Raw genomic sequence first — 18018 nt, 5'->3', positions numbered from 1 at the left:
TTCTGGAAGCTGAGCCAACTGAGCCTTTTGAATTGGGGTGTTTTGAGGACTACTCCTCCCGGTTCCCAGAGACCCAAAGAAGAAGGTGCTTTGTGAGTTTAGTTCCTCGCGGACTTACTTTTCACACGTGCATGTTACGGTGACCGCGTGCCCTTTAAAACATCAATCACAGTCTACCGTTGTCAACGTCTAGGTTCCACCAGGAGCATTTGAAGGTTCATTTACATCCATGCATACAGGGTGAAGGCAGGGTGAAAGAAACTCATATGGTTTCAATTTTGTCTTATTTTTTTTGTTGCCACAATTCCCCTTACAAGCATCCTCTCATGTACTTGGGCATGCTATTATAAGGGACCAGTCTCTGCAGAACATCATACTTCATAAAATCCAAGGTCAGGGACAAAGAGGAAGACCCTCAACCAGCTGGACGGGCATGATGGATACAACCTGGGGTTCAAAGGGAGCAGATCGTGAGGATGGTGCCGGACCTGGCAGGGCTTCAGGCTGTTGCACATAGGGTCACTCTGAGTTGGAACCAAGCTGACAGCATTGACAATAACAACAAAGCGTTTGGTACAGCCCTTTGGTCAGACTCTGTGAAGCAGAATGAGGTATCAGGATTGAAGCAAAGCCAATTACCAACCTTCCATATTCTGGCTGAAAGCGAAGAAGACTTGAAGCACTTGCTGATGGAGACTAAAGATGACAGTCCTTAGTATGGATTGCAACTCAACACGAAGACGGCAAAAAGCATCACCACTGGATCCGTAAGTAGCTTTATGCTACACTGAGCAAAGCGTGCACTCATCTAGGACGACCTTTGATTTGGGTCCACAGTCATTGCTCATGGATGCAGCAGTCAAGAAATCATTGCACTGGGAAACGTGCTGCACGAGACCTCTGGAAAATGCTAGAGCGCGAAGATGGAATGTTAGAATGAGAGCGCTCCTGAGGACAGAGAGAGGGTCAGGCAGCAGAAAGCTGGCGAGGGTGTTTCTCAAACTGCAAGACCACCTGAAAGTCAGAAGCCCGAAAGAGGAAGGCAGGCAAGAACTTTCCTTTTCAATAAGACCCCCACCTAATCGCCCAAATCCGATGCTATCAGTCCAAGACAAAGAGGTTTTCTTTTTGGTGGCACAGATATGTCAGAGTGACAAAAACAGGCTCTTTTTATTTTTTAAATACCGAAAAGGGTTTTTGAGTTAAGCAGTAAGATGCCAGTATTAGAAAAGGAAATGACTTTAAATGAATTATTTACTGATGTGGCTGGATTTGAATCCTTACCCTACTAAAATACCTACATCAATACTAAAATACCTACATCTAAAGCAAAAAAAATACCCAATTAATTCTGAAGCACCGATTAGGCATAATTAATCATAATGAGTTATGAGTTGGGTTGCCAACTGCAAGGTTGGCAGTTCGAACCCACCAGCCACTCTGAGGGCGAAAGATGCGGCTTTGTGCTTTGGTAAAGAGTTACAGCATTGGAAACCCAACGGGCAGTTCTAGTCTGTCCTATAGGGTGGCTATGGGTCAGGATCAACTCGATAGCAGTGGGTTAATAGTTTTTATTCAAGATGAGGACAGTTCCTCATTCGGGATCATTTTTGGAACTATTAAGATTAATGAGCTCACTCCAAAGAAGCAGTCCTCTATTATTAGGCTCTCCTAAGGCATTGGCACTGTGGTCTGAGCATTGGGCTGTTAACCACAAGGTCAGGTGTTCAAACCCACGAAGAGTTCCAGAGAAAGATGAGTCTATCTTCCTCTGTGAAGATTGACAGTCTCAGAACATTCTCCTCCGTCCAATAGGTCACTGAGCGGAATCGAGTGGATGGCAGTGCATCAGGGCATTAAATGGCTTGGGTTGGTTTCTCTGACCTGGAAACACCTCTTGTCTTCCCCATGCTGAGGTCCATTTGGGAGTGGTCCTGGGAGAGAAATGAGAGCCAGAGATCGAGAAAGGGCGCTTTTGTGTAAGTGCTTCCTACAAAGGGAGATCCCAAGACAAATGATCCCACAAAGAGGTCAAGTCCGAACTCTAGAAAGAATGTCCACAAATCAATACGGCTGCGGTGAGCAGCCCAGGACTGGGACCATTAGAGCAGATGGAAAATCACAGACGGGGAAGCACAGAGGCCCAAACACACAAGGAAGGAGAAGCAACATCAATACGACTCAGGAAGACAGAAATGAAAGGGAGATGCTGTCTTTTGTTTATCAAAGTGGCATTTCTTGAAAGTCAACAAGCAGTTGGAAAGCGTATAGAAATGGATGCTCTTAAACAGTGCTACCGAGAGAAGCCATTTACTGGGGTAATTCCTGAGGGCGGTTTCTGAACGTGTTTCAAGGATTGACACATTCGTATGCTCTTTGATGTGCTTTTCAGCTTTTATCCTCAGGAAGTAATTAAGCACAGAGGTACGATCTACCTACAACACGGAGGGTATAGGGCTTACCATTTATGCAAAAACAAGAACAAAAAAGACATGCTTGTTTGGGATATTGGGTTAAATAGAGAGATTTTAACTGGTAGAATGTAATGAAGTTACTGAAATTATTTTATATATGAATATTTAATAATGTGGGAAAAGGTTCAAAGCTTACTGTTGAGCCAAGAACGCTTTAACATCCTGTGAGAAAGCATTATGCTCCTAAGAGCCTCAGGAGGGCCCTGTAAGTTCACTGCAGGCCAGAACTAACTCAATGCCAGTGGGCTTGGCTTTGTGTAAGTACATAATGGCTTGTTATAGATTCAATTGTATCCCCCCGCCCACGTGTGTTATGAGTTCCCTCCGTCTCCCTCTCAGCTATCCAAGAATCAGCTCACAGTCCCCACAGAGTAGCGGAGATGTGAGAAGGTTGGGAACCATTAAGCCCATCCTGCTGCAGCTCAAGCCCCGGATCACATGACTTGTCATCTACACAGGCTAATTTCTGAGGGCAAAGGGACACTATTTATGATCACATTAGGAAAATAGTCATCAGCCCGGATTATCCTGGGCAAAGCAGGAATATAGGGCCACAGGGTCATGGGGGATTCACAGATGAGAAACTGATGACCAGAAAGGGGACATGTGTTGCCCACGTTGGTCTAAGCCAGGGGCCCTCAAACTTTTTAAACAGGGGGCCAGTTCACTGTCCCTCAGTCCATTGGAGGGCCAGACTATAGTTTTTTTTTTTTTAAACTATGAACAAATTCCTATGCACACTGGATGAGTCCGCTGCTAAGCAGGACAGGCAGCGGCGACAAAAACACCTGGCGGGCCGGATAAATGTCCTCGGTGGGCCACATGTGGCCCGTGGGCCGTAGTTTGAGGAGCCCTGGTCTAAGCCATATGCTCTGTCAGTGGTCTTTCCTGAAACTTCAAAGATTCCCTGAAGTCCCACTGCGAGCAGTAAACAGAACGTTTCTCGTTTCTCCTGAAATGCCATGGAAAAGGGTCAGGCCAAAACAGATCCGTGTCTTCGGGCCGTGAGAGCTCTCAAAGGACGTCCCGACACCAGCTCCAGGGATCCGGACAGTTACATCCCTCCTCCCCGCTCAGTCCATTTGTGTTTCCACTCAACAAGAATGCATTCAGCACCGTGAGGCTGTCGATGGAACCCTGTTGGAACCCTTGTGTCCAACCAGTATTGACACCAGGATACAGACATGCACAGCGCCTCTCTCTCCCTGGGTGCTGGGTGCAGTTTTTCCCGGTCACTCCTAACCTGAGGGTGTAAGCTCAACACAAATGGGGAGGCTGTTAAGACTCCCCCCACACTGGGTGATTTATTTTTCTCTTGGAATATTGAGCATCTCACAGTTGATGATTCCTTGAAATCAAAATACCAAACCCACAGTTCGGGAGTCAATTCTAACTCCCAGCAACCCTGTGGACAGAGTAGAACTGCTGTAAATCTTTACGGAAGCAGAAAGCCTCATTTTTGCCTGTGGGGAGGCTACTGCATTTGAACTGCAGACTTTGTGGTTAGCAGCTCAAAGTAGAACCCACTACGCCACCAGGGCTCCTAAGAAGATTTACGTAGGGATCAGGCTCATTTCCACGTGTTCCAGGTTAGTGCAAGTGCTGCTGAAGGGAGCAGGAGGGCTGCTTCGTTGCCACGCGGTAAGGCAGCTGGGTTTTGAGATCTATGACCTATACGGAACCTCCGGGAGGCTCGAGGGCTCTCCTCATAACTGGGACAGGGCTGCATGTGGACGGCGGTGCTGGAGGAGAACAGGGAAAGTGCCATGGACTGCTAAGAGGACAAACATTTGTCTTGGAAGGAGAACAGCCAGAGTGCGCCTTAAAGGCAAGGATGGCGAAATTTTGTCTTTTATTCTTTGGAGGTGTCGTGAGGAGAGAGCCTGGAGAAGGTCACCATGCTTGGTCAATTGAAGGGACAGAGAAAAAGAGGAAGGTTCTTGATGAGATGGAGTGACATCGTGACTTCAACAATGGGCTCAAGCCTTGGAACAATTGTGATGATGGGGCAGGGCCGGGCAGTGGCTTTTTGTTCTGCTGTGCATAAGGCTGCTGCGGGTCAAGTCCAACTTGATGGCACTTGGCAGTAACAACTGCTTCTCAGAGGACTGGATAAACTGATCTACCTAGACTCCGGGCAGATCGTCAATGGTGGGCGATCCTATTCTCTGATGCTGCGGCCCGACATCTGTGTCTTTGAGAGCTCGGTTTCCATTTGGCTTAGGACTCGTTATCACAAGAAACTGGTCCCTGGAGAAGACATCACGTTTGGCAAATCAGAAACTTTGAGGATCAAGAGGAAGACCCTGGACAAGATGGAATGACACAGTGACTGCGCCAACGGACCGATACAGCAACAACTGTGAGGAGGGCACGGGGCCAGGAATTGTTTCCTTCGGTTGGACGTGTAGTGGTGAGTTGGGGACAACTTGATGGCATTGAACAACAAACAGACTCTAGGGCTGTTTCCCACCCACTGAGGCTCTGTCCAGGGTCTGTCAGTCCATCCACAGTGCAAAAGAAAGAGGATGAAGATAGCATATGCTTTTCATACGGGAGTTGGCAGGAGCCATGCAAGTCCCGAGGCTCCGTGTAGAGGCAGCATTGGCAACAGACAAGAGGGCCGACCTGAGGTCAACGTGCGCTCAGATCCCAGCCCCTCTTCTCACTGCTCGACTCTGGACAGCCCCGCCATCCTTTCCTCAACGAGCAAATGAGGTTCTTGACAGTATCGACTTGTGTTACTAATTGATAGTGTCGACTTGTGCTATTAATTGATGGTATCGACTTGTGTTGTTATTGGTAGTATCGACTTGTGTTGTTATTGGTAGTATCGACTTGTGTTGTTATTAGTGAACATTCTAGAATACCCACCCGTGAGCCAATCTCTACTCATCAAAACCCGCTAGCAGGTCTCTGAGACTGGAGATTGCTCCGCATTCAGACCACCTCATCTTCTCAGAGAGCGGCTACTGGGTTTGGATCATTGACCTTGTGGTTAGCACTCCAGCCTTAATCACCGCGCCACGAGGGCTCTTCATGCCACAGTAATCTCCCTCCTCCCTCCACATGTAAGCCTACTGTTGTGGGAGTTACATGCTCTCATGTCAACTTGAAGATACACAAAAATGTAGGCATGGAGTCTAGCCTGTCAGTCAGGTCACGGCCTGATGGTGCCTCCTCGTGGGCGTGGCCCTTCTCATCAGTAGGGTCCACACCCCTCGCCCCGTCTCTCTGCCTTCACCTTCCTGTTGGCTGACCTTGGTTATTGCAAGTCCTGAGGTGTGGCCACCACCATTGGATCCACACAACTTTGCACCCACCAACCTGTGATGTTCCTGCATTCTGCAGCATTGTATGAGGCTTTGTGAGTCGGAAGAAGGACTACGGACTAGTATCAGACTTAAGGACTTGTTTAGACTGGGCTGGAATGTTTTCCTGATATATAGAGCTTCTTGATATAAAGCTCTTTTTTATAAACACATGAATGTCTCTGGATTTGTTTCTCTAGTCAGTCCGGCCTAACACAAGTGTCATCACATCGACGCTGGCTGATCACTACCCTTTGCAGGGCAGAGCAGAACTGCTCCTTAGGGTCTCAGAGACTCCATCTTGTTAAGAGTAGCCAGTCGTGTCCATTTCTGGGAAAGCAGGTGGTGGGTTTGAGCCTCGGATCTTGCTGTTAGCAGTCCAAGGCCTAACTCCCAACACTGTCAGGGATCCTAAAAGAGTGCCCGGGACATAGGAAATATGCAGGCAATGCTCTGATGGTATTTTCTGGTAGGCAGTCATGTCATTCTTAGAGAGGGATTTCATAGTGAGAACCTGAGGGGCAGGTGGCTGTGACCTTTTCCTGGTGAGTCCCATCACCCTTGAGACTGAGCGACCCATGGTGTGCAGAACAAGCATGGCCCTGGTGCGCAGGAGTAGATCTGAGCCCGGAGCACTTCCAGAGGGTGAATCACATGCGTTTGCTGATGGCGCAGCCCTTGGCCTGCCTGGGAGAAGCTTCCCTGGTCACAGAATCCAGCCACAAATGCACTGTGCCTCCCTAGATCCACTCTGGCCCCCACACTGGGGCCTGCAGATGAGATGCAAGTGTGCTAGAGAGACAGGGGTCTGCTCCATCGTCTGCAGTACTTCCCTGGGGAAGGAAGCAGCGTATCACAGCAGGTGAGCACCGAAGGCTGCTGACCTCTCTGGGCACAGGGATTACATGGGCTAATTGAAGAGATTTTTGTAAGACCACCTGGTCTTCTGAGTTCCTTGACCTTGGCAGTTGGGGCAGAAAATGCACTTCATTTGGAGCCCAGTCCTTAATGATATGAGAGGGCTTCAAAAGCTGGTGGGAAAGTGGAATGAAAAGAAAATGAATGGCATTTTCCTACCACATTTTTGCAGCCTTCCTCCTTTGACAAATAGGAAAACCCCACCATTGGAGGTGGCTCTGGGTAGAGAAATAGTTAAGTGCCTGACCACTGATTCAAAGGTTGGCTGGTTGAATCCACTCGCAGGCTCCTTAGAAGAAAGGCCTGGCCATCTCCTTGGGCAAGGTCACAGCCTTTAAACCCCACTGAGCATGGTTCTCAGACACACGGGGTTGCCATGAGTTACAACGACTCCCTCCCTCGCTGCCGTCATGTCGATGCAGACTCACAGAGACCCAACAGGGCAGGGGAGAACAGCCCCTGTGGCTTTCTGAGCTGAGAACAAGCATAGAAAGCCCCGTCCACTCTCACCAGGAGCGCCTGTTGGTTTCGAACCGCAGACCTCTCGGATTGCAGCCCTTAGCTCAACGCATAACCCCCACGCCCGCCCGCCACTCGGGCTCCTTTGGAATGAACAAAAGAGCAAATCATTTCTTGGCGGGGGCGGTTCTTTTGGTTATGGGGGGGGGGGTGCGCACAAGCAAGGCAAGATGTTTCTTTTCCTTTGGTTTTCGAAGTACATAGACTCAACGCATTTGGGGATTGCAGCAGAGTATTAATTCCGAGGTTTGCAATCTTCAGGCAATTATCAAGGAAATCCAGCCGGCATGGTGTGCGTGCACGGAATGGTGTGTGAGCGGCACACACCGAAGAAGGCAGCATCTCTCCAGGCAGCTGAGCGAACGCACAACAAATTGCTTGCGGGAGCTTTACAGAGCACTGCATCAACCCCCCTGAAATTGGCTTGCAAATTCCCTGCTGTTCTTACCCGAGGCTCCTGCAGATGCCAAGTGCCCTCTGCACCCGGCCAAGAAGGTCTGTCAGCTTCTTTCAGTGCAAACGAGTGGCCCAGTGACACCAGGCCGGTCCCTGCCTGCCTGCTCCCCTTCACAGTGGGGCTGGGAGGCCTGGCAGCTTCAGAACGAAATGCCACCAGGATCCTCATGGCTGCCATGTTGAACACTTCACCTCATCAAAGCATCACCTGGAGATTTTCCTTAAAGCCTAATGACTGGACATAGGCACATTCATTATCCTCATGCCCAGAAGGGTTAGCTCACTTATCTGAGGCTCCAGAGCAAGAAGTGACAGAGCTGCTGTCGCATCAGCCTCTAAATCTCTGACCCACCTTAATTCTACTACTCTGACTGGCACAGAGCTAGCAGCTCAACTGACAGACGGGGGAAGGGGTACCTGCGATCTGTAGAAACAGTGCCCATTAAGCTTCTGTTATTGGGACTTTCACACAGTACCTTATAAAGACGGCAATGGATGACAATTCTCCTTAAAGCAAAGGCTGCTAATCTGGGATGGCTACTAATACCCAGCGGCAGAAACCAGGGCTCACCACTGTTTCAGACTGGTTCATCCTCTGCTGAGAATTTGCTCCCCACCCCACCCCCAGGTCCTAGTGACTCTCAGAATTTTAACAAGATTTCTAAGGGCTTCTGACACATCCCTAGGAGAGTCTTATGGATAAGAACCATAAGTTGGGGATCTTTTTCAAATGTGGATTCTGATCCAATATCCTGGGGTAGAAATGCACATTTTCAGCAGGGATTGGAACCAGCGTGAACTGGTTTGAACCTGCAAAGTCCTGAAAGGAACCCCTCTGAGACTTGAACTGAAGGACTCTTGGGCTGAGAGCCTGCTCCCTCTCAGAGCAAACCTCTAACCTGTGTCTCCTTTCATGGTCTTTAGTCTACTCATGGTTTTCAAAGAACGGATAATACCAAACAAAACCAAAGAAATGACACACACACACACACACACACACACACACACACACACACAACCACAGCCACCCCTGGGCGCTCTCTCTAGTCCCACGAACATTGATAACAATTGACTTCAGAAAAAGGAAAAGAAAAGGGAAAGGTGCCATGGAGACCCGGCTCTACCTTGTGCTCCAGGCTGGAGTCTTTAAACATCAGTGAGAACGGTTTGATATGCTCTCTTCTCAATTTATCGCCACTCCGCAAGTCGATGGTATGTTCTATTCTCTTGTTAATTTCCTCAGGCCCAGACTGGACATGCAAAGCTTGTGCAAGATGATTTGGAAGCAGATTTATTGAATTTCTTGTTAAGGCAGCCAGAGTCTAGGGGGAAAGCACATGCAAACACAATAAACCTGCTAGTCCCCATTGGATTAAAAAAGAAATGCAATGTTTTTTTTTTTTTTAGATCATGTTGCACTGCCAACAGTCATAGCGTTCCATGCAGCTGTATTCAGTGAAACCTACAGGAGTTGACACGCTAGCAGTTTGGTTCAGAGAAACACAACTGGAAAACACCACACCCAGGGAGACACCGCCCCGGCCTCGAAGCAGGTGCACGGAATCCCTTTGGTTGAGACACGTGGCGAGTGGTAGGCTGAGGGAAATTAATAAAGGCCTTTTCCTAACCAGGTACATACCTGATGTCAGAGAAAGGGCCACGGCTATCAAAAAATCTCGCTGCCAAGCCCACAGGAATCTTCATCTCCAACCAAGAGGAGCCTACCGTTTTCTTGGGTTCATTTTTTAGAGGTGGAGAGACTTGGACACCTCTGGCTTGCATTCCTTTTTGGGGGGGTTAGGGGTGGGGCCACGGGGAGGGGGAACTCCTCAGGGACAGCCAGCCCAAAGTGCCAGGATCTGCTCCTCACACTTGACAAAGATTCTTCAAGTTGTCTTTGCACAAATATGCTTCCCTGACCCCCACCCACGAGAGGCCATTCTATGTGTCCATATAGATAAATGTGTGCAATTTCCTTTAGGCCCCCAAATGCAAGCAGTTTCAGCCTTCCACCATGTCCCAGGGATAAACAATACTGGGTCTGGGAGAAGCACCACCATTATGGTCACCATTGGTATGGGTACCTAGAGGTAGAAATGAACACTGGCTCGTGAGGACACACCAGGCTTGGTGGGTGAGCAAATATCAAACATCCGGTGCTTTGGTTGCCAGTCTCCTGGTAGCCTCTAGCCAAATGAACTGCTCTCTCATAAGGCTGATGTCGGACAAAGTCTTTGGCAAAGGGTAGGGCTTGGGCTGAGGAGAGGTAGGGACTTGGAAGGCTATCCTACCCAAGAGCTTTTCTTTGGGGAGGTAGGGGATTCAGGACATCCTGCCAGTTTCTCCCCTTGGGCAAGTTTAAGACCGCAGACAGGCCTAGTTAAGACTCTGCAGTCCTTCAATGGCAGCACATGAGCACTGACCGAGCTCCTGACGCTCTTTCTGCCCAATGAGCTTCAGAGAGATGTGCTCAAGAGACATTAGCTTATTAGCACAATGCTCAGATCTTCTGATTCTAGAGTCAGGGGCTTGGGCCTCAATGGAGCCATCAAGTCCACTCCATAAGTACTCTTTGTGATATTAGGGGTCCTTTTTTTTTTTTTCCTTCTTGGGTGGAGATAGTTGATGTATCCTAAATTTGAGGTCGTTAAAGAATTCTAGAGCCAGGGTCTCATCACTGATGGTATGTATGGAAACCCTTATCTCCAGGCCTAGGAGAAAGGATGGAGTTGGCCGTACCAACACGTGAAGGCAAAGTATATACTCTGAGGACAGTGAAGCAGCTAATTGCAGCGTTGTGAAGCCACGTGGCTACCACAGAGGAAAAGGTGTTAGACAAAAGAGGAAGATACTGCAGATGAGGGCTGAGGAGAGGCTGGAGCCAAGAGAAGGACGTGAGGTCCAATGTTCCAGACACTTACACAGCTAGAGCCACACGGAGGCCAGAGGGTTGGGTTACAGCTATTAGATTAGATGAGGGCTGGACCGTGAGCCATTTCCTAACCAGTTCCTGGGTGGAATATTCTTTCTCGATGGCTTGGTAAAGGACAACATTTAGTTTTCTATTTAATTTCGAGAGCGGGAAGGGCACTGTCTTTGGGCATCCATTCTGGCTGAGCAAGGCCAGGCTGCGTCTCAACTAATACTTTCAGCTGGGTCCCACAACAGCCGGAGACAACAGCTACTCTCTCCATTCACAAGAATTCAGGCAACACTACCCCTTGGTTATTTTTATTTGCCTTATAGTTTTAAATTTCTTTTAAAAATTAATCATTTTATTGGGGCTTTTACAAACTTATAACAATTCATCATTCAATTGTATTAAGCACCCTTGTAGAGATGCTGCCATCAACATTTCCAAAACACTTTCTTTCCATTTGAGTCCTTAGTATCAGCTCCTGGAGTTTTAACTTTCTTATATGAAACGGGGCGTGCCCTATCCGTCATTCCCCACTGCCTTCAGCGGGTCTCAGACTTGACATTTCATGGAGAAGGGAAACTAAAAAACTATTGGGACTCATTTATACAAAAATCCAACACCTGTAATCAGCAGAAATGATTCCAACTCCAACTATGTAGTGTGATTATTACACCGTGAAGGAAAGGACATGCTTTAAAAATGGCATCATCTCCCAATAAAGGGCATTCCTTGACATTGGATTTGTTTAATGGCCAGCTTGCCTCTTTGTCTTTAGTTTGTTCATGTTGATGTGGTCTGTTGACTTCCCATCAAGGACAGACATTAGTCTGGCATTAGGGAAACTAGGAAAGTTGGACGCAGGTCCTTGTGCTTCATAACAGGTCCATATAGAAGACTCTGCTGCCATCGAGCACTTACATAGAGCAGAAACCAACTAAATCTCCCCTCCAGAGCTCCCTGCTCTCTCATTCTTCACCCAAGTCTACTTGCTGGCTGAATGTTTGCTTCAAGCAAGGGAGATGTGGATGGCTGGGTCACTCGGCTTCCTTATCTCCACCAAGTTATAGTTAAGAGGTGGAAAGGGGGCTCTTTTCATGTAAATGCCAGTGGTGCTGAGGTGGAGAATGCCTTTCTCTTCCAAGGTATTATTTTGGCCCATTGCTTGCTGTTTTTGCACCTTACCACTTCTCAGCGGTCCCCTTTCAGCTCACTGGTTCCATCAATTACTTACGACAATTCTATATGCTTGGCAGTCTTCTCTTACACCCACCTCACACTTTCAGGGCATATCAACTCAAGGAGTCAAGTTCGTTGGGTTACAAAGGGAAAGCACTGGCTTCTATTTAAGCCCCAAAGCATCCATTCCTTTGGGAGTAACTGTGACGAGGGACCTTCTGTGATCTTCTCCTTCCGCTAGGAATGATTTATCCTTCAGTGGAGTGAGACCAAACACTAAGATCCATATTCTGACATCTTCACAGTGATACAGTTGCATGCAATCTTGGGGAAAAGTGTACCTTGTCTTACATACCTGGTCAGAGTCATGTTGGAACATGCTCTTTTTAATGTAACATGATTTTCTCCTTTTAAGAGTTATATCACATCAGGTATAGCTAGATTGCAATCATGTTTTTAAAACAGTGTAAGCTTTTAAATATGATTCCAATCTTAACTTGGCCTTCCAATGGTTGAAACTGGCCTTTCTGAGAGTCTCAACAATCTTCTGGTTAGAGGATAGGAGAAACAAATGGGTGGAATGGAAGGAAATGGGAAATGCCATGAAAGTAATTGAATATATATTCATTTATATATAACGGAGTACATATATTTGAATATATTTCAATGTGTAGTTGAAATACATATTATATTTATATAAAATAATATGTATGTTTATTTACATCAGCTCAGGCTTTTAAAATCTTAAGAGGCCAGATTGGAACCACATGGTTGGACCATGTCAAAATTGAGCTGGCCCCTCATGTCTCATTCTTCCCGCTAAGAAAGGCAGCTGGCCAGTTCCAGATTTCTCCCAAGTGGAGCTCCCTCGGGCTTTTCAGAAATTGCTTCCTCACTCACAGAAGCTTAGGACAGATCAAAGCCCAAATGAGAGCCAGAGTCTCCTTTGAGCCCAAATTTCTGAACAAAGGGTCTCCCTTGGAAGTCTGAGGGTCTGGTGGAAATTACCATCAGAGGCTCTTTAGCATCAATATCAATGTTTGTAAACTGCATTTGAGTAGCGAAGTCATGAACCTTCATTATCTCATCATTTGTTATATGATCTGATAACCACAGTTTGGGAATCTTCTCTTATCTATTTACTCCCTGAAAATGCACTTCTCCTACAGCGACTACTATTTCTCAGGGGCCATAAACGTTGATCGTCCTTGATCAGTTTGCCCCATCCCACACCATGAATAAAGTCTTCCCAATAATATTTCAGCCTCAAGGTGTATTGCTTTGGTTGAATCAAAACCATCTTCGCTCTTATGGACCACATATTCCGATCTCAAAGCACCCTTGAGAGAACACTTAAAATCAGCATACATGGATTCAGTGCTGGGATGCTGGGGGTGGGGGCGGGGTGCCCCTCCCTATTTCATGACTCTCCCCAAACCCAACAAACAAAATTGAAAAACACCATACCTATTGCCATTGTTCACTCAGTTTCAAGGCACATGAAAATGAAGAAATACTTCATTAGAAAATCATTCTAAGGACCAATTAGTGGAGGAAATGTACAGCCATCATTTGCTGACTGTCAGCTCTCTCCATTAAAAATTCACATCCTGAGAAAAAGGTAGTGTGATAGGTAGGTTTATTGTGCCAACCCGGCCAATAAGAACATGGGGATTAATAAGGTCACTGAATGGAGGGCAAAGAGATAAATGGCTTGGCGAGTCCCACCTCTCTTTCTCTTGCTGTCTGGTGACTGGACCACTGTGCCTTAGCTAATTCTCTGCTTCAACTTGCGAGCTACAGTACCTGTGGGACACCCAACCGGCAGACTGTGTAGCTGGAGCTTGAGGTTCCTTCGAGAACTGCTTCATCACACTGCTGGTGTATATATCGCTTGATCTGGGGACTGTCAGATCCTGTCATCTGGCAGACTGTTGGTGACCCACCCTGCTGTTTGCTGCCTGTGACCGGACTGCCTGCATCGCTCTACTGAAGACTCAGCTGTCTGCTTCCTTGACCTTGGACCCAGCAGCCCTTGTGAGTTGAAGGTCTTCCAGTATATTAACTGTTTCATGGAAGTGAGTTGAACTGAGCCTTTTGTACTGCTGTGCGGACTAATTAGCTGTTATATTCCTTTGTGCTCTATCTATCTGTCTGTCTATCTATCTATCTGTCTATCTATCTATCTATCTATCTATCTATCTATCTATCTATCTATCTATCTATCTATCTATCTATCTAATCATCCTAAGTGTCCTAGTTTTGTGTCTCTAGAGAGCCCATCTAACACGGGTTTTGTGTATTCTCGTATGTCCAGTATGTTTGTTGAATAGAAAATTCTTATATCTTCCTCCTGGAGCCTCACAGTCCCTATAACGGCACTAACGACACCCGTATGTTCTATAGCAGTGAAATGGATAAGACTTTGAAACTCTTACTATCTTTTTTTTTCCTTCCATAAAATGCTGTTTTCTTGAACTACCTCTGCATACTCTAGGGACTATCGTTGGAAAGCCATGCTATAGTGTTCTCCCGAGTTTGGTGGCAGCTGTAGCCCGCAAGAGCAGTTTTGGAACTCTTCGATAAGGCCTCTATCTTTCTCCACGTGGCCGGCTTCTGAGGCCTGAAGTTTTTCTTCTCCCACCTAATGGTTTCTACTTCCCAAAGGCTCCATGGGTGATGTGGTCTCTGAGCATCATGCTTTTTAGTTTGTCTATGCGGAGTGCACTCCTGCTCAGAACGGGCCCATGCAAATGACATCTGACATTGTCCTCAGGCTCAGGCACTGGACACAACTTGACTTCTGGAAGAATCACTCAACACACCACAGTGTGTGCATCAGGGACCCAAAGCATCCCTGTGGCCTGACCTCCTGCTACTTTACAAACCAATTCAAACTAAGCTCTTTCAAGAAGCCTGCTCTGGACCTGCACTTATCCTTAGCTTGACAATCACTGAACTATCTTGTAACTGCTTAGTACCCACCTCATGGGCTCTGGTCTCCCGGAGGGCGGGCACTGAGTTTGATCCAGGCCTGATTCTCTAACGCCGGCATATTTGGTAGGTCCCCAATAAATACGTGATGAATAATGAAAGGATGGAGGGATGAATGAGTGAAAGGGGAGTGGTTCTAGAAGATTACACCAGGCGGTGGTTTCTAGTCTCACCAAGGCCTTCTTTATTTCACCCCATTCTACCCTAGTGGACTTTACATTTGGAAAGATTCTGTTCTCCAATTATTTTTTTGTTAAATAAAAATTCTATTTGCTTTCCTACTATTCAACTAAATGCATAGTTTCTGAATGGGATGCAGTAAAAGGCATTATCTCACTAATTGGTTTAATTCCAGCTAAGAGTAAGACCCTTGAATGGTGGTCTTTTGATGTCTGTCACTATATGGTTTTAGTTGACTTTTGGGGATCCAGTGAATGCCTCTCAAACCCCCCAAGTTGGTTGCCAGGGCATCAGAGACACAGAGGGGAGAAGTGACCTAGACCCTTTTTGGGGCAACATCTGCACTAAAATCTAAACTCTTGCCTAGTAACCAGCCTGAAGGGGAAGAGTGAACTCAATGGTGGTTGGACGTGACCTTTTCGCTTCTGTGAGAGGAGACAGCAACTCTCTCGAGATGTAGGTAGGTATAGTTGTGACCGGAAGTCCCTGTGTCCACTTGGGCATGGCCAGGGAAAACCCCACGCCTGAAGAAAAGCACCCCGAGTGAACCCATGAGAGGAATTCGCCCTCTCTAGCGCTTGCAGCACTTCAATCCAAGCTCCAGGGAGAAGGCTCCTACTTTACCAGAGTAATCCTTGTGATCTTTTTCAAAAGCTCAGGTCTTAGAAGAGTTTGGAGGCACACATGCCCGGGAGCGTGGAGGTGGTTATTTGGAAAAGGCAGACTTGTTCGTCTGAAATCTGCCAATCAGGGACAGTGATTTCCTCGGATTGAGAGGCACTCTTCCTTTTGTCTGCCTAGGAGACACAAGTGGCACTTGGGTAACACGCCACTTCAGAGGATCCCTCAGGGACATATCCGCAAGCGGCTACCCTGACGTTGACAGGCCACCATCTTTCCTTCTTCTGGGAATGGACGAGCTAGAGCCAGACCATTATCAACAACATGAGCTGCCCTCTGCAACAACACACCTCGGCCAACAACCCGACATATTGGCCCAGGTGTGCTGTTTGGACAGGAAAATCCCTGTAAATGGCATTGGATGCAATCGGGCATCGCTGGCGGTGAAACAAGGGCAGACACCCTGACGTCACTCAGTGAAGAAATTGCATGGTGAAGTGTCCCCACCCGGCAAAGTTGGCTCCCTGGTGGGTGTAAAATTCACCCCTGTTCTGTCCTTCCACTGGAGGAACTACAACGCTAAAGTCAGGGGGTGGAGGTGAAAATCCATATTTTGCACACCCTTTCTGTTTCTCAGGCCACTGTGTTATGACTCTCCCAATAAACCCTGGATCGATGAAGAGCCCAGCTCGTTTGTTTAGAAGTTTCAGCCGGTTATTGGTCAGGGGTAACCACAGGTGACAGGTGGATCCTGGCCAGCGTCGATGCATGTTTCCTGACCTGTAAAAATGCTACAGAAGCCACACCATCACCCCTGCCTCTTCCACGTTAGCCTCCCCCAGGGACTTCAGAGTCAGAGTTAATGGATCCAATTGCCTACTTAATCCACTCACCCCTCCCGGGAAGCTTTCAAATCCACTTGCCTTTCTGAACAGAGTGAAAAACCAGATCCTGTCAGGGACTCTGCCTGGCTCAACTCAGCCCTATAGTCAACGTCAGAGTTAAAGATGGCCCTGGGGAGTTTGGTAGCAAAAAGGACAAGTTTCTGGAAGCGTGTAGATTCACTACAGGGACGTGTTGTGTTCCCAACTCAAAGAGGGCAGGTATCCCGGCCAGTGAACATCTGAACCGAGTCTGATGGAAACATGGTTAAAAACAAATGACACAGGGAGAAATGCTTGCCTGTGAGGTGCTATCTATGAAGACTGAGTGTGGTCAATTAGATTTGGATAGCTTATCACAGAAGCAGACAAGTGTACACACACACACACACACACACACACACACACACACACACACACACACACTTACTTTCTGTCTTATAACACTGACCGGAAAACAAGGCAGAAGGAAGACCCAAACCAGTTAGTTTAAGTGGATGTGGACCCCGTGGGAATCAGAGGAGAACCGTGCTCAACAGGGTGGCAGGTGAGGTAAACCCCGCACATATCTGCAGGCCACACGGGAGGTTGCGTGATAGATGGGAAGCAGGCTGATTCTGGAGTCAGGCAAGCCTGGGTGCTAATTCCACCCCTGTCACCGGCGTTTTGGAGGAATTAATTGAGCTCTGTCGCTTGTAGTCTCAGCTCATGAAACTTACCTGTCAGGGGGGTGTGCGAATGAAATGTGAAGAAAGTGGGCCGCGACTCGAAAATAGAAGCTCTCTACGCTTACTCGGGCCAGTCACCCTGTGCGTATTGAGAGACAGGCCAGGCCAAGAGCCACATCTGCTTTCTCACTGCCCTAGCCTGGGTGTAAGAATTGTTTCTATGCTCACGACCCTCATGGTACCCCTAGGAATGTCACGAGAACCATGATATCAAAGTCAGTCTGTTGTATGGAAATGCCTGAAACACATAAGGGAGGCCTCCCGAGTGCCCTTTTCTCTGCTGCTTATGGCTTCCTTTCTAAGGCTTAAAGGGGCGACAGAAATGCCTGGGTAAGTGACACAATGGTTCGCATGGATGGGGTGGGTGAAATGACAGTGATGCTGTCCCCATACAGGAGGAACAGACCCCAGACTCTGGAGAGGGTCCTTGATCCAGAGAGCGGCCCCAAGTCTCTTAGCATATGCCTTGTCTTAACAATCCAGCTAACGTAATTATTGTCCTCCACATTTTAAAGCCACATGAACGCGCCTCCCCGTGGGGTCTGCTGGCCAATCACTAGTCTAAAGATGCAATTTGCCTGACAAGTCCTCTCTGGCCTCCGACGATCTATTCTGCACCAGGCAGCCAAAGGGCTCTCTCAAAACTAAATCAGATCATGTCACTGCCCTGTTTCAAGTCTCTCCATCACTCCTCAAGGAAGATAAGTCCAACCCAACAATCCCTGTGGACAGAGCACCTGTCTCCTCCGGGGCTTCTTCTTATACTTCACCCTGCCCTGCTCGCTCTGCTCTGCTCGAGGCAACTTGGGCCTGCGGCTTTTCCTCTAAAACACGATGTAT

The 18018-nt window shown here is 47.6% G+C and overlaps 1 protein-coding gene across 1 annotated transcript in view; it reads right to left on the bottom strand.

Annotated features, from left to right (window-relative positions):
• The window catches only part of ADCY8 (adenylate cyclase 8), a 185025-nt gene that overhangs the window by 56194 nt on the left and 110813 nt on the right, over positions 1–18018 (bottom strand). Inside the window, exon 8 of the mRNA XM_075550577.1 lies at positions 8803–9000. Coding sequence (XP_075406692.1) covers positions 8803–9000 — 198 coding nt within the window. The remainder of the gene's footprint in view (positions 1–8802; positions 9001–18018) is intronic.

The sequence above is a fragment of the Tenrec ecaudatus genome, chromosome 5 (genome assembly GCF_050624435.1).
Source record: "Tenrec ecaudatus isolate mTenEca1 chromosome 5, mTenEca1.hap1, whole genome shotgun sequence".
Lineage (NCBI taxonomy): Eukaryota > Metazoa > Chordata > Mammalia > Afrosoricida > Tenrecidae > Tenrec > Tenrec ecaudatus.
The sequence above is the reverse complement of the archived record's forward strand: the minus strand, read 5'-3'. Positions and strand labels throughout refer to the sequence as shown.